The following is a 17,266-nucleotide window of genomic DNA, read 5'->3' as shown; positions in this document are numbered from 1 at the left end:
GAAGCTTGCATTACTTTCCAGCCCATGGCAGAACTCATTAAGACAGATGGAAGAGAAACTATGAAGAATCATGCCATAGCCTAGGCACTAGGGTACCACCTGGTAGTAAGAGAGCCAGGGGTAATGACTCTTTGAGCTACATGGCAGCTAGGCCTCAAGTATTTTACTTACTGAGCAAGCGCTGTAATCATTCTCAGGTTTAAAAAAGGAAGACAGAAATCTCCTTAGATACTTAGACACTGGAGTCATCTCACCCAAATTTAGCCTCTTGAACATTTGACTATTTTAACTAGATATCTGGATATCTAGAATCAACTAGATGCTCAGTGAAGTTCTCTCAGTGGACAGAGACAGACACTTTTGAGAGTTTCCATAGCCTCTTCAGGTGACAATTTTGCTATTGGAAGACTCACATTGCCCATTGTCTCTTCACTTTCCAGATGGAATTTGTAAATAACTACCTGAGGCTAGGTGTGTGAATTAATTATATGAAGGCATTCTGGCACCAAGAACAGAGATTTGTCTTCTGCTGTGTCTTGTCCTCCAAACTAAAGCCTCTAGATGACACTCACACACAGAGACCATGGCAATGAAGTAGCTGAGACTACCTGGTTGAACACAAGCACTTTATTTCTATCGTGGAACTGACAGAGTGGCTACTTGGTGGGAATCTAAGGCTATCCCATGTGAAAGTCAACAGGTAGATTTTGTATTTTTGAGACAGATTTATTCCATCTCATGTTAGCAATCAAAATGGATGGCATTCAGTCTCTGCAGTTCAGCTAGGGCCAGCTCTGCACCTGCACAGGCCAAAGTCACTGTGATAGAAATTGATATTTCAGATTGTTTTGACTACACTCCCATGTAGTGGTGTGTGCATAATACAGCTTCCCGTTCTACTTTTTGGGGACTTCACTTTTTTCATGTGGTCTTTGAATTTCCCCATGTTCTTATGATTTTTTTCTTTTTGAGGCTCACCAAGCTGATGCAAATTTGTGCTTTGCCAAGAGTTATTTATTCATCAAGCTCTTTCTGTCTGGCCTTGGAGACTAAGCAGTCTGAACATTGACTAACAAATTACAGTGTACCTGGCCTTCTTAAATGCAAGCTAGGAAGCTGAGATTAAAAAACAGGACCTGGAACAATTGTCTCACTTATTTGTGATACCACAGCTAGGAACACAGTCACCCTGCAGGAAAAGAAGACTGAGCAGCATCTCCAGAGGATGACTGAAATAGCTGGCACTTGGGTAGCTGCCTGGCATTGAATCCAGGCCCTAGTCAGTTTTAGACTTCAACATATCTGTAGAACCCAGTGCTGACCTGATAGCAATGATGATCATCATAGTAATTTTTCACTCAGTTGTCATCCTATCAATATAATTCCATCCAGGCCCAAAAGTAATCAAAATGTAGGCTAAGAAAATGCTAATTCCAATCAGAGTGTACAGGAAAAGAATGGTTATTTATGTGCATATGAGGTTGATGACAACAACCTCTCCAAGGCTTTCATTTGCTTGATTATCCCCTGGGGTGTTTCATTAGCCTTAGCTCTGAAAAGGTTTTTAAGGACTGAGGTGAAGAGAGGAACACTTTCTACCTGACAGAATGGAAAAGAAGAGTTTGTATATTCAGCTAGCTAAAAAAAAAAAGGAAAATATGGAAATTATTGGGACGGGGAGGGGAGGGTCTTTGCCGAACAAGGAGCTCTAATTTTTTTTTTTTTTCCATGAGGAAATCAAGCTCTTAAAGAAAATAAAGATGGATACAAAACCTTGAGAAGTGAAAGGTTTTCTAATTAGATTTCAATGTTCCTGTAGTTTCAGGTAAGAAACAGTGTTGGTCTGAAATGTTTGTTGATTGACACAGAAACGGGACACACTTCCAACATTTTCAGTTGTCAGATGTTGGCAAATTGGCTAAAAATTGAGGTTTTGAATGAATAAGAGTTTAAAGGAAAATTTAAAATTAGATCTGTGGAACAAAATTCATAAGTCTTACAAAGTTGTGCTATCATAAATAGTCCAGAAGTAAGTTATTTGATGGGTGTCCTTATATGGCCTTCACTGTTATAGTGTCTGGTCACCTCCCTTTAGTGCCTAAATGTGGTGAGCAACATCAAAAAGGAGGTGCAGTCTGCATGGCAGAAGCTGGCTTCTGAGCTAATATCTAAACTTCTGCTATTGTCAATGGAAAGAAACAGATAATTTCCTTAGAAGATTTAGCTCATACAAAGTATGTATATAAAACATTGGCTGGATTACAGTCCAAAGCGCTTATTTCTCGCTGTAGACTATAAGAGGAGTCTGAGGTGAGTGCCCTAGATGCAGATGTTCCAAGTTAGGGGGCATTAATCCTGTTGAAGATGGTTCAAATACGTGCTGCTAAATTGGAGTGCTAGATCTGGGAAGACAGTGGGCTGGGGAAAAAAAAAAAAAAAAAAAAAAACACACCAAAGTTGTATTTGTAATGGAGGATGTGTTTAGGGAACCCCAGGGCTGAAGACTGTCCCTCCCAGTCTGTGAAGGGTCATGGATGGAATTTGTGTTGCCAGGTGCATGAGCTTGAAAAATGCCCCCCATTAATGCCTTGCCAATACCTTTCCCAACTCCATGTACATCTGGATAAAAACAGAGCTGACAAGAAGAGTCTACACAGAAGAAAAAAGCAGATTTTTCTGTTCAGTTCCTTTGCCAGTATAGCCTTAACCACAGTACTGTGTCTAGTTTTGGCCACTGAATATTTTTTTTTTTAGTATTTTTGTACTAAACAAATCCAGAAAAGACCAGCCAAAGTCTCAGGAGTTTTCAAAAATGGGATTTGTAAGGAAATCTAGAGAATGAGGGCATTTAGTACAGATGAGAGGAAAATTAAAAAGAGCACTATGACAAGCAGTAGGATTTATCTAAAGTGTATTTTTCTGATTAAGGGTCTGGCAACTAAACTCTCTCTGGGTTCTCAGTGACAGGAAATAGGTACTTTCACAGGATGATTCGTCCTGTCTGTTTTAGGGTGAATTAAACTCCTTAAATCTGGAATCCTCCATTCTACCCATTGACAAGACTGAAGCGTGAGACAACTGGAAGGTGCTTTTCTGTGTGTTTGGGGGTTTTTTGGCAGGGCAAACATATGCTGAGGCTGGTATAGATGTTCTTCATACTTATTTTCATTGGTGGAAGTTGGATTCTTTTTCAGCGTCCTTCAAATAAGAAAAATGTCTGCATTAGTGGTTATGCTACATACTTATATATAGTGAATAAGTAATATGCATCAATACATATTAGCAATGCAAATATGGCTATATTACTATTGGAGCAATCAGACCAAATACTTCTTTTTTTCACAACAGAAAGGAATATGGCAAAACTTGTGATGGCATCTAATGAAAGAAGTTGATTTTTAATTTGCTTGCACAGGCTGGAAACATGTTAGAAATTACCCTTGTGCCAGAGAAGCATGGGAATTACTTCAGTTTTAAGTGCTCTTCTCAGTACATGAAGTCATAAGTAATGTGACTCTTAGTATGTGAGGAATCTTTATAGAAATCAGGTGACAGGTCTGATAATACAAAGACTTTTTTACTCTTTGCTTTTCTATTCTGTGAAGAAACTTTCATTATTTGAGTCTCAACTGCCAAAGTCTTCATTGGTGCTAACATTTCCTGTTTTATCACTAGAACAAAAGTTATGACAAAGCAAAAGTGGAAAAAAAAAATGGTCGTTACAGAGTTCATCCTCCTGGCATTTGGGAATGGCCCTGAACTGGACTCTCTTCTCTTCCTGATGTTTCTGTCAATCTACATTGTATCCAAAACTGGAAACATCTTCATCATTGTGCTGATGGTGGGTAATCGGCACCTTCACACGCCAATGTACTTCTTCCTGGGCGATTTGGCCTGCTTGGAAATCTGCTACAGCTCAAATGTCTTGCCTAGGATGTTGCCTAGCTATCTGGGTGGAGACAGAAGTATTTTAGTCAGTGGATGTTTTACACAATACTATTTCTTTGGTTGCTTGGCAGCTGCAGAGTGCTATCTCCTCGCAGTGATGTCCTATGATAGGTACCTAGCAGTGTGCAAACCCCTGCGCTAGCCATCCCATATGAACGGCAAGCTCTGTCTCCAGATGGGTGCTGCATCTTGGATAAGTGGCTTTCTATCTAATTCTATGCTAACATTCCAGATCTCAAATTTAGATTTCTGTGGGCCTAATGAAATTGAACATTTTTTCTGTGACTCATTTCCAATGATAAAACTCTCCTGTGGTGACACTCATGTGGCAGGACTTGTCATTCTCTTGTGGCAGGTGTGTGCTCACTGCTTCCATTTCTTTTAATCTTCTCATCCTATCTCTACATTATTATCACCATCATGAGAATTCCTTCTGCCACTGGAAGGAAACAGGCCTTTTCCACTTGCTCCTCCCATGTTATTGTGGTGATTCTTTTTTACTGGTCAATATTAACTGTCTATGTACTTCCTCATCACGATACCCAAATATCTCCAAAAAAGTCTTCTCTGTTTTTTATACCATTCTCACTCCCTTGGTCAATCCTCTCATCTACAGTCTGAGAAACACAGAAGTAAAGGAAGCTCTGCATAAACAGACAAGTAAATTGCTGGCTTTCAGGGGACTGCTTTCTGTTAAAAAAGGGAGGTAGTAATCCTTAATGAGTTACAGGTTCAGACACAATTACATGGCATGCGAACATAGTTAATTTGGATAAAGCTTGGAAATACATAGCTGTACATCTTAAAAATAAATAAGCAGAAAAACAAAATAGGTAAATAATCTTGCTATCAGTTGGGGGGTGGTATGGAGAAAGAACATGAATGTTGTAGTAGTCACTTTAGCATTAGCATCAAGGCTTGCTGAAGTCTCAGGCCACAAAAACTTTCACCTAGATCCACCAACCGTGCACTGAACTTTTACTTGGCTACATGAAGGAAGGCCCCCGAAAGCGGTGCAAACCAGAGAGATAAGGAGGCTTCAACCTTAGCAGAAGCTGCAGTCCTAGAGATAAGAGAAGAATCGGCCCACCTAGAGACAATGAAAGGGCCCAATGAAGAACGGGAAGATCCCAGACCCAAATACTACTATTGGTCTGAACTGTCTCCGGAGGGGAGGGGAATTTAGATTGTAAGGGTATAATTACCCAGGGATTTCTTTGGTCTGGGTCACTCTCCGGAGGCACCCACCTCGAGCTGTTTTCACTGCTGTACCAATAAATTCATCTGGAGTACGTCATATTAGAGACTCTGCTTTGGGAAACCTAGGGTCGAGCCAGAGGGGAGAGGAAGTGCCCGAGAGTGAGTGTCTGTGTGAGCGAGGAGTCAAAAAGGGGCACCCATCAGCAGTGGAGCTGCCCGCTGTGAAGGGACTCAGGTCCTAGCAGTTAAAGTCTTGGGTGGTGTGTGTGCAACTCCTTGAATGGTGTGTGAATGCTCGGGCAACAGCTTCTCCTTTAACATGAATATGTAGTGAACACTGTAAAGTAAGCAAAATAAATTCATGAATGTCATTGTATATGTATTATTGCACATGATATCTTCTTGCCTGCCTGCTTGCTTGCTTTTTCCTCACTACAGCCAAAATTCAGTTCAGGATAAGTTGAAACTCAGTTTATAGCAGATAGACCATTTCTTTATTAATGTTATGTTCTGGATTACTCTTAGTTTTTACATCTATGGTGTAGATGTCTACATCCAAGATAGTTATGTGGACTCCCTTGATTGCAAATGAAGAGAGTGAGAAACATTGCTTGAACGTGGTTCATGTGATGTATTTTAGAGGTCCAGTTTTGGTTAATATAAACCATGCACTAGAAGGGCTCAGTTCATTATATTAAAGAACTCCTAGCTCATACAGAAGAACACGCAATGTAGACATCCAGTCTAAAATTAATTAAATACTATCCATATTTGGACTGACAATTAGAACCTTAAAGTGAAAGCAAAACTCCCACAACAACATTGCAACAACTTCCAAAGAGGAATGCCCACTCTGTTGACGTTTGGTGGAGAGGAGGGGAGATAAATGGAAAGGACCATCTTTACCAACCTGAAATTAGCTCATTTTGCATGTGTAGTTTTATTCTCCTTGATAACAATTAGGAAATAGGAAGAGCTGTTTAGAGATCTTCTGTAGGTTATAGAATTGTGATTGCTATGCATGTTCTTATATTTAACATGGTTAAAAAAATAAAAGAAATAGTGGTTAGCAAAGCTTCACACTTCATTAAAGCATCTATCAGTGCAATAAGCAGTGGAGAAAAGACAGCACAGGAACAGGAGTGACCATCACATTAAGGAGATATAGCTTTTGAAAGCAGTTAGCAGAGCAAGAAATGGCTAATGGGAAACATCCCTGGGGTCTGAAGGAGCGTACAACTGGAGAGGGGATTAGCAAAAATAAGAAGGAATAGGTACCACTTGCTACACAAAGCTGTATGAGGCAGGAAAAGATTTCTCACACCTTGGCTAAGTTTAAGCAATTAATTAGAGCTCTGAACTCAAGAATACACATCTTTCTGTCCCATAGCATATATCTACAATAGGCCAAATTAACCAGGCCCAGAAACATCTATATTGCTTTATTTATTATAATGGATATCCATTAACACTTAGACATCTGCAAAGAAACTCTGCATGTGTGTTAGTCACCTAGTTTCCCAACATACTCACTAAATGGAAAATGGCATTTCTACATTGTGACTTATCTGCACATTTTGGACTTTTGAGGCTATGATGAATTAAGCCTTAGAAGTGCCTGTTCCTCTCCTTTGATTATAGGGCAACTGACTCTATGACAAGCTCAGATGTAGAAATTTAGGACTCAAACCACTAGACAAACATAGGCCTTCAGTGCCATTTGAGACACCCAGGAGCATCTTAGCTGGTCTCCAGTAATGTTCCAGAAGGACAGGTCTCCTGTATATCTCTATCACATTTGCCAGTCTTAAGCAGATCTCTTGGATACTCTAGAGCATTTTAAAAGTCACTAGATATGTCAACAACAATTAAACCACTGGATTACAGATGTCTGAATTTAGGTATGGTGAATCTCTCTTTGACTTGCTACCAGGTTTCCTTACCTTGCACAAAATACTTTGTTCAATGTGGGTCTAGGACACTTTTCAAAAATTAGTTTTGGAAACTTCATGCTGAATTTCTAATTTTCTGAAGAGCTGTAGTTCAAGTGGGATCCATTTCACCTGAATTTATCCATTCAACTATAGACTTTTTAGCTAAATGACATGCTGCTACTACCTGCCTGATGATAAAGAGAGATAGCTGTCCTCAGAAGGTAACACACCCATCCTCAGATAGATGTCTAAAACAAATGGTCTGATTAGGTTTGGGGTTCCTTTCTCTCCATCAAGACAGACTTGATTAATAATTCAAACAAGGCATCTAGCAAAGGCTGTTTTCCTCCTCCCATTAGCTTCAAACAGAGAATCACACTTTGCTATTTAAACTTTATTTTAAATTTAAATTTTAACCTAATTATTGTTAATTTGATTGCTTCTACTCATGTAAGATTAATTAAAAAAAAATTTAGCTTTCATTAATTTAAATTGTTCACAGTCCTCTACAATACCAAGGGAGATGTTTCATCTTCTGAGTATACTTGGTAATGAATCCAGAGAGGGGTTCCTATCTCAGGAAGCAATGTAAGATAGCACGTAGTTCAGAACAGCTGAACTTCACTCTTTCTTGGGGATCCTACAGGAAACTATTCACCATCCTGAAGTGTTGCCCAAAAGGCAGAAAAAGGTATCCCAGTACCTGAAATCATGAACAAAGGGATCATATCAGAAACTCTGGATTGCTTCTCGTGAAAATTGAGGTATACCAGTATTTTCTATACTATTTGGTAATGAAAATTGGCAAGAAAAATGCTTATTAGTATAGAGGGCTCAAGAAAAAAAAGTAATTTAGTGTTTTTAAAGGTTAGAAGAGGATGCAACTGAGAACTCTAGATGTCTGCAATGTACACAGTGATGTCTGAGCTGTATGTTAAGACTTTCATGGAGATGTAAGAGATTTAAGTACTTGTAGCAATTAGCCTATTTTAGATTACTTCTGGAGAATGAACAAAAATAACATCTGAGAGTTGTTTCCATTCGTAGATTGTAAGGGAAACATAAATGGGTATCTCAGCTGCTGATGGTTGCCATATGGTTGTTTGCAGAAACAACACAAAAGCTTTTCTTGATCATTCAGGAAAAATATTTCACTTGTAAAAATATGCATTTTTTTAAAAAAAACCTCCTCCCTGCTCTGAAATGGGTCTTTTTTAAAAGAAACAAAGTAGTTGCATAGTTTGGGAAAGGGGACACAGAGGACACACAGAGAACAATCAAGTTACAGAGTACTTACAGAGTACAGGTACAGAGTACCTACCCAAACGCATGGATGCAGCGGAGCGTACCAAGGGAAGTGGCTGATGCCATTGCAAGACTGGTATTTGTCATCTTTGACAAACGGGGGTAGGTTCCCAGTGACATCAAAAAAGCAAATGAGCCTGTCTTCAAGAAGGCCAAGGAGAAAGTTTTGAGGAATGTCAGATTCACCTCAGCCTCGAGGAAGAATATGGAGCAAATCCTCCTGGAAGCCATGTCTAAGCACATGAAGGGCAGGAAAGGATGTGTAACAGCACAGATTTACTTAAAACACATCACACCTGACCAACCTGACACCTTTCCAGGGTGAGATGACTGGCTCAGAGTGGGTGAGGGCAGAGTGGTGGATGTAATTTAATGACTTCAGCAATTCTTGGCATAGTAGCCTTGCAGCCAAACTGAGAAGATCTAAACTGGATGGGAAAACATTAGGTTGGTCTGGACCATCAAGACTTTAACAGGTAGTGGTCAACAATCTGAGTCTAGCTGGTAGCTGGCTTTAAGAGGAATTCTTCACAGGCTGATACTGGGACTAATGCTGTTTCACGTATTCATCAGTGACTGGGAAGATGTGATGGAGAACATCCTCAGGAGTTTCCAGATGACAGAAATCTGGGGACAGGGGAAGAGGGCCATACACAGGAATGTCATGAAGTTTGAGACAAATGCCAAGTCCTGGCCATGGCACAAAAGATGCATAGGTATAGCTCGGGACTGACCATCTGAGGAGCAGCTCTGCAGAAAAGGATGTGGGGTTCCTGGTGGATGGCAAGATGGACGTGACCCATCAGTGTGTCCCTGCATTGGAGAGAAGTAACCATCTAGCCAGCTGTGTTAGCAAGAGCTAGCCAACTGGTCAAAGGAATGCACCCATTTCCCTTTGCTTGGCACTTGCAAGGCCACCTATGGAGAAAGGTGTCCCATTTTGGGATCCCTCTATACAAGAAAGAGATTCATAAATAGAAGAGAGTCCAGAAGAGGACCACTAAGATGATCAGAGGGAACACAGGTCAAGACGGTAACAGACTGAAAGGCGTTGTGTTTTATAACAATGCGGACTTGTAACTCCACTTTACTGTGAAGGAACATAGGAAGGTCAACCAGTGTTGATAATCAAAGTGCAGGCTGGAGGGTGCCTTAACTGAAAACTGTAGGAGAGGACCTTTCTCAGCTAATACTGCTTTCTGCAATGCATATAGCTGCTCCTTTCTGTGCTAATGAATGGCACCTCCACATAGTGACACCAATAAAGATAACTGGATTAAGTGAGAAATAAAATCAATGTTTCTGACTTACCTTTGTAGCTGGTGTAAAGACATGTAAACTGAGAAGGTAATTCAAATGTTTACCTTGGATATGGTTATCTACATCACAAATATCTAAATACTGATAGGTAGCTTGCAGATGGTCTCCAAGAGGAAAGTTTCTTCCAGTACTGAATTCATAAGCAATTGTCCAGTGGCACTGAATAAAGAACAATAGTTTAAAAAAAAATCACAAAATTAGCAGGTCATTATTTTATATTTTAGCAGTGATAAAACCAAATAGTAAAATATATGTTCTGTCCATCGTTCAAGCTTCAAACATATGGCTGTGTGAGAGACTGAAAGAGTTAATGTCTCAAACATTGTGGAGAGATGAGGCGCGATTTGCATGGCAACGGCAAGTCATGGGATGGGGAGAGCTTTTCGGAGGAGAGACTAAAAGAGGTATTGTCTTGTGAGACACTGAAAGAGGTACTGTCTCAAACATTGTATGGAGATAAGGTGCAGCAAGTCGGCTAGCACAGGATGAGAAGAGCGCGTTGGAGGATGCACAGTTACCATCTATAGCCAGAGGTCACACAGAGTTTTATCTAAGGAATGGGCCTACAACCACCCAAAACTTGGAATGAAACTCCTCGCAAACCACCCCCTGCCCCCAGCGCCTGCAACCCTTTGAGGACCAGAGCAACATAAGTCCTCCAGGGGTGTGACCTGAGGCAGGGATTAGAGTATAAAGAGACACCTTCCCCAGGGAACCTCGTGCACCCATCACCAGAGGATTGCCACGTCTGTCACCGTCATCGCGGGATCCAAGGGTGGTGATACCTTTCCTTTTCTTTATCTTCCTCTCTTCTCTTTTCCTTTTCTCACTTCTCTTTTCCTCTTCTCACTTCTCTTTTCCTCTACTCTTCCACTATACATATATCTGGGCATATGAGTTTTGGATGAATTGTGACGGGTTGCCCGGAAAATAGCTCCATTGCCAAATTGCCTCTGTTTGTTCGCTGAGCTTGCTAGTTCGTTCAGTTTGTAGTTTGCTAGTTAATAAAGTTGCTAGTCTGACTGTTCCTCTGAGTCATTGTCGTGACTCTACCGGCCTGCAGCTCTGCCGAGCAGAGATCGGCCTTTGTCGGTACAATAATCCCCGGGGAATCAAAAAGATTCACCCATCTCGCAACCCACCGAGTGGGACGAGACAGGCTGTACCATCCACAATTTTATAAGTATTTATTTGAAATCTGTATATACATATATACATGTATGTGCGTGAAAACAGGGGAAAACTTTTTTTTTCCTAAAAATAGAGCAGAGAATGTAATTAGATTTCAGTTCTGTAGGAAATTAATTTTGCACACAGAAAATAAAATAGGTGAATTGTTGATGAAAACGTATTTCAGAAAATACCAGTTGAACTGAAATATGAAGTAGACATGGCAACATTTTAGCTTAATTAAAAAGGAAAACAGACAAAATATAAGGAAAATCCTAGCTCTTCTGCACTGAAGCTCATTGTTTTTTCTTATTACCTCATTTTTATCATATTGCTTTTTTTTACTGTGCCTCTCAAAATGTTATTTGCCCAGCTATATTTGATTGTCCCACTTACTAAATAATGGAACCAGTTTCAGAGCAGCTCTCTATTTTTTTCTTCATCCCTATATAGACTTTTCTTCTCATGTCTTCCTTGTTGGCTTATACAGGCTGTGTTGTTTCTCTTTCACGTGGAATCTGTTGAAGCACCAGGGCTCAGAAACCAGACCTCCTTCACCTTGCAGGGGTTCTCCCACCTTGTTGCTCTTCAGGTCTTCCTCTTCAAGAGAATTCTTCTGATGTTCCTAATCACGATGACAAGGAACTTTCTCATCATCAGAGTTGCAGCCATCGACTCTGCCTTGCACACTCCTGTGTACTATTTTCTCAAAAACATGGCTTTGATTGAAATTTGCTTTACACTAAACATAGTGCCCAAGATGCTTGTGGATTTGTCATTGGAGGGAAAGGTCATCTCCTTTTCTGCCTGTGCCCTACAACTTTACTTTGTTATATTCTTTGTAGCTTCTGAGTGTTTTCTCTTGGGTGCCATGGCATATGACCGATACGTGGCTATATGCCATCCCTTGCACTACACCATAACAATGAACAGGGAGAGTGCGTCTTCATATGGTCATAGCATGCTGGATTGCTGGTATTCCGCTTTCTGTAGGACTCACTGGTTGTCTATCTAGCTAGCCCCTTTTGTGGCTCAACGGAGATTGAACATTTCTTTTGTGGTATTGTTCCCGTTCTGTATCATCTGGTCTGTTCAGAGCATCTTGTGTTTGTTGCTACTGTTGTAATTGTTTTGATCCCATTTATCTTGATAGCAGCCTCTTACATCCAGATAATCCATACCATCCTCCAAATGCCATCTGCTGAAGGAAGATGCAAAGCTTTTTTCACCTGCATTGCTCACCTGGCGGTGTTGACACTGTTCTACTGCACCACTGGCTTGATACATTTAAAGACAAAGTCCAGTCTCTTGGCAAACAGCAGGAAACTAGTGGCTCTTTCTTACACAGTAGTTACTCCTATGCTGAACCCAATCATCTACAGCTTATGAAACAAAGCAGTAAAGCATGCTCTGAGGTGGACATTTGGGAGAAGACAATTCTTCAGCAAGGTGTCTCTGCCCAGATAGTCTCACTGATTTTATGAAAAATGTTCACACTTGAAAGGTTAAAAATCAAAGAATGAATGCATTCCTCAAAGTCTGTAAAGGATTTGGACATTTTAGCTTTTGTTGGAAAATACTGAGAAATGTACATAATCTGTATAATGAATAAATGAATATATTTAATGTAACTGTCCAAAATATTACAGAGACTACAGAAACAAGTCATAAAATCTATACATTAACTACAAAATGTGTAAGCCTTTTTCCCTTCTTCTACATAATGGTTAGCTTTCAGGCATGTCTAAAATAAATCACTGCCATAAGAACACATTACTCCAGCATATATAAACCTAACTTGTAGCAAAATTCCAGCAAAGTCTGAAAAAAACATGCATATTTTCAGGAAAAATACACCAACAGATTGCTGGCATATTGATATAGTTCACCCCATTGTAATCAGTTCCTCCCACCAGAAAGTAAAGAGTAAGGAGAGAGATTCAGTTGACTGGATATAAGAATGAGATTCAGTTCAAGATTATGACATCTGACTGTAGGTATCTATACATAAGTCAGCACCTACATGCCCATCAAAGTCTATGACAATCTAGTCAATACAATCAGCAGCATTTAAGGAGTGAACAACTGAGAGGAGCTTACTTTGGCTGCTTGAACACAGGTAACTAGCGCTGCTGGAAATGTCCTACATTATCTTATTTTGGTTCCAGTGCAAAAAGGTTTGAGTTTCCTGTAAGCCTGTGTTCTATCTGCAACTCAAATGTAACAGATAACCCTGGGGACTGCAGGCAGCCAAGGATGTTTCAAGTCACACCTGTATTGCAACTTAGTCAAGGGATACGCACAGTGGTGTACCCAAAAGACCTCCAGCCATACCAGAAGAGTGTCAGGAAACTGAATCCAGGGTCCATGGCCCTGTATCCATTATTTTTCTGGAGAAATGAGCGATTGATACATCTCCAGCTGTGTGGGGGTGGTTAGGGATCCCACCGCATGATGTCACAGAATCACAGAATGATTGAGGTTGGAAGGGACCTCTGGACGTCAGCTTGTCCAACCCCCCTGCTCAAGCAGGGTCACCTAAAGCCAGTTACCCAGGATCACGTCCAGATGGCTTTCAAATATCTCCAAGGTGATCCCACAGGCTGTCAGAAGTGAGTATTTGCAAACCAGTACCAGGAAGAATTACTCAAGAACAGCTCAAAACCATATCTGAGAGGTACAACTCCAGACCCATTCGTGCAGTATGGGAACACAGGTATGAAAGAAAACAGTATTTCAGGATACAGCAGTGAGTGATAAAACATGAGCCACCTCCAGGAAGACTTGCCTTAAAAAGGACTCCTTGAGAAGGAGGATTTCACTGGGCCATCAGGCTGTGCCATCCGAAATCACTGCGGGGGGGGTGAAGGACTGCTGGTCGGTGGACACTTGGGCTGGAAATGTGAGTACATACCTGTTTTCTGCATCCTTGTGTCTGTGTTGCCTGGGCTCTTTCTAATGAGACTGGCCTCAAGTGTGAAGGAAAGGAGGGGAGGGAGTGCTAGGAAAAGCTCAAGACTGGGCAAAAAAAGAAAGCTTACGAGACTAGAAATCATCTTTTGAGGTGGCTGCATAGGTAAGTAGGTGTCAGGATGTGCTGAGTGGCCAGAACATTCAGCAGGGCTATTTGGGGAGAAATGAGTTTTAGGCATGGAACTGGCAGGGGCTTTGGGGGAGGGAATGGGTTGGAGAAGGGAGAATTTACATGAAAAGTGTGGAAATTTGGGAAATTTCCCCCATTTTAAATAGGAAATACAGGTCCTTTCACTTCACCAAATGCTTTTCCATGTTGTGTGTCCATCTTCTGTTAGTCTTGAAAAGCAAAAATTACAAATATCTGCTATATGGTGACTCAAATCTAAGCTGGGGGCTGCCACTCTAGCAAGTGGGAGAAGTGTGGAGGAACAGGGAATGTGGGGAGTTTCCCATGGGGAAGAGGCAGGGCAAGCACTGCAGCTCCAAGGGAGAGGTACGAGCAAGGGCTGCAGGAGCAGGCAGGTTCTCCCAGATGCCACAGGTGAGAAGAGCATATGGACACAGCTCTTGAGACAGAACAACCCTGAGATGAGTAGGGGGACACCGGGAAATCTCTAGTCCCACCTCATCCTCAAAGCAGGGTCAGCTCTTGGTGTCAGACCACATTATTCTGGGCTTCACACAGCTGGGTCTTGAAAAATTCCAAGGACAGAAGCTGCACAACCTCCCTGCATGACCTGCTCCACTCCTTGACTGTCTTCAAGGTCAAAAAGTATGCCCTTATATGCCATCTGCACCTTCTCCAGCAGCCCAGTTCTTGGACAGACATGGCTTAACATGAGAGGTCCCTTTCTCTGGGCATGGCCCCAGTACACACCTCAGTACCCCCATGGGGCAAGGTACAGGCTCTCACCACACAGGTAGCAAGTGCCCCATGAGCTAGGCTAGCTAGTACCTCTATCAAGCCCTTGTTGGGTGCTTGGCTGACCTCCTTGGGAGATCAAGGCAAAGCATTTGTGAGATGGTGTGGTATTGTTGCTTGTCCCAGTGCCCTAGCAGGTCCTGCACACCCAGGTGGCTTAAGCAGGCAGGATCAGGGAACAGAGCTGTGGCTTGTGGCAGGCCTAACTTTGGCAGCAGCACAAGATCTGGCTGTTACCCCACTGACTGGATGCTAGCAGTCAAGTTCGTTAATAGAATCCAATAAGATGCCTGAAGCAGAGATGTGCTTGATAGCATCAGCAACTCTCGGGGACTGTCATCCCAGGACACAAGAAGAGGAAAGGGATTGGCCAAAAGATCTGTGTACCACCAATGTGGCGTAACACCAACCCACGGGAGGTCCACCCCACTTCCTTGCACCTATTGGAAATGGGCTGTGGGAGTGAAGAGGAAGACAGGCAGTCATTGCCAGAAACCCACCACAAGGCCAAACAGGCTCTGTGCCAGGTAAGCACATGGGTGGCAGTCTCAGCTTCTCCTCCAAAATGAGGAGCCAAATCACAGCGCTGACAGGGTGTCCTCCTTTTGCACCTGAGTCTTGCTCCCATGGAGCTGATGTGAATACACTGATGCAGTTTGAGGTGGATACAAGGTGTGTGATGTGCTGAGTAGCTCAGGTCCCAAGCTTTCTCTTTTGTTTTTTTTCCAAAAATATTTAAATCTCCCAACTACCAGCAGTTTTGCAAACTAGGCCCCCAAATTTGTGAGAAACTTGTGCAAAAATACGCCCACCTTCATTGTTTTACGTTCCACAGAGGATACTTGCCTGTTTTCCCAAAATCTTATGCATAGGCAGTTGTATTCAACAGGTGAATGGCAGCTCCTACCAAACTGGCCGAAAAATAGAAGATCCCAGATAGGCTTTTTCTGTGTTCAGCTTTCAGCAGCACAGTGGGGAACTTCGTCTGCAGTCCCCGGGAGGTCAAAGCAGATGGGACAGCCACACACCACAGTGTGTTCATTCATAGTCACCCAGACTGGGGGGAAAGCAGGGCTGTTAACTCACCTCGCACGGGATGTGCGTCCTGCTGGGATAAGGGTACCACCACTGCTCACCCACCCTGCAGGACTCCTCGTTGCAGCATCCCCCAGAGCTGGGGTGCAGGCAGAGCCCCCCATGGGAGCATCCCCCAGGGCTGGGGCGGGGAGAATGGATGAGGATGTGTATATGAGATATCCTTTTTACAACAGCAGCAGAGTGGTGCAGCAGAAGTGTACTGGGCCTATAACCCAGAACTCGATGGATCGAAACCATCTTCTGCTAGGTGCTATGTTTATTGCCCGCCCCACCCCTTTTCCCCGAGCCAGCGGGGGAGTCCCACCCGCTCCTGCGCAGAGCCGATAGAGGAGTTGAGCACGGCGCCGGAAACGGTAGTTTAGTGTGGCCGGTTAGCTCAGTTGGTTAGAGCGTGGTGCTAATAACGCCAAGGTCGCGGGTTCGATCCCCGTACGGGCCACGTGGCGTTTTCTTTTTTTTTTTTTTTTTCCTTCTGGCCTTCTGTTTTGTCTCGCCCAGCGCCAGGCAGCGATCGTGCAGGGACCCCGCAGGGCCCTCACCGGGGTCTCACAACCCGGGGAGTGCGGAAAGGCAGGACCAAAAAACAAAAAAAAAACCAAAACCACTCAGGGAGGAAAAGGGCTCTTCTTTAGCAGAGGATGGTTTCGATCCATCGACCTCTGGGTTATGGGCCCAGCACGCTTCCGCTGCGCCACTCTGCTCTCGGTTGTGCCCCTCTCGCGCTGCCTATTTAGAGCTACTCTTACGTGCCTTCTTTGCCTGTATTTCGGCGTGTTCCTACAGGGGTCCTGCCTGTATTCTTCAGCCCTGAGAGATGGTCCCCTGGGACAGTTTCACTCTCTAGTCTCCCCCCACGCTTTCCCTACTGCTTCTTTTGCAGGTTTTCGTTCGTATTCGAGGACAAACCTCACTGCATGCTGCAGCCAACAGCACCCATTTAAACGGTGAAGAATTGTCAAAAACCAGCTTTGCACAGAAAGTCAGCAACTGGTCAGTGTGCAACACATGCACCTGATTAAGCACCATAATAGTGTCACAAATGGGATCAAGCAAAATACACAAAATACATCATCACTATCACTACCATCACAGCTTGCTGCACTGGAGGGGAGACCAAGGTTGCTGCTCATCTGGGAGCTCAGTGCTTCTCACGCCAGCTGGCCTCTGTGGAGAGATTTCCCTTCCCCACTTTTGCATCTCTGTCTCCCTTTTTTATTTTTGCCCATGATAAATGTTTATTGTTAGACTCAATGTATGCCACCAGCTACAGACACTGCTAGTAGTCCTTTGTGCCTGCGAGCCTGTACCAGCACCCTTTGTGTAACACCTGGGGGATGCTCTGTTAGGTGCTGCCAAATCCAGCAGCCCAACTCGGCCGAGGCTGCCATGGCTC

The 17,266-nt window shown here is 42.8% G+C and overlaps 1 protein-coding gene, 2 non-coding genes and 1 pseudogene across 3 annotated transcripts; 3 read left to right on the top strand and 1 right to left on the bottom strand.

Annotated features, from left to right (window-relative positions):
• Positions 1 to 3,712: 3,712 nt before the first annotated feature.
• Positions 3,713 to 4,658, top strand: LOC140655623 (olfactory receptor 5AP2-like; annotated as a pseudogene).
• Positions 4,659 to 8,713: 4,055 nt separating this feature from the next.
• On the top strand, positions 8,714 to 12,266 carry LOC140655622 (olfactory receptor 10A7-like). Its single transcript, XM_072870364.1, is given in 4 exon segments — positions 8,714 to 8,731; positions 11,368 to 11,814; positions 11,816 to 11,887; positions 11,889 to 12,266. Coding segments are annotated over 4 exon segments (915 nt in total).
• Positions 12,267 to 16,238: 3,972 nt separating this feature from the next.
• Positions 16,239 to 16,312, top strand: TRNAI-AAU (transfer RNA isoleucine (anticodon AAU)). Its single transcript has one exon. It is a non-coding gene; the product is annotated as a tRNA-Ile (tRNA).
• A 190-nt stretch (positions 16,313 to 16,502) lies between these two features.
• Positions 16,503 to 16,574, bottom strand: TRNAM-CAU (transfer RNA methionine (anticodon CAU)). Its single transcript has one exon. It is a non-coding gene; the product is annotated as a tRNA-Met (tRNA).
• Positions 16,575 to 17,266: the final 692 nt, after the last annotated feature.

Source organism: Ciconia boyciana, chromosome 8 (assembly GCF_034638445.1).
Source record: "Ciconia boyciana chromosome 8, ASM3463844v1, whole genome shotgun sequence".
Taxonomy (NCBI): Eukaryota; Metazoa; Chordata; class Aves; order Ciconiiformes; family Ciconiidae; genus Ciconia; species Ciconia boyciana.
The sequence above is the reverse complement of the archived record's forward strand: the minus strand, read 5'-3'. Positions and strand labels throughout refer to the sequence as shown.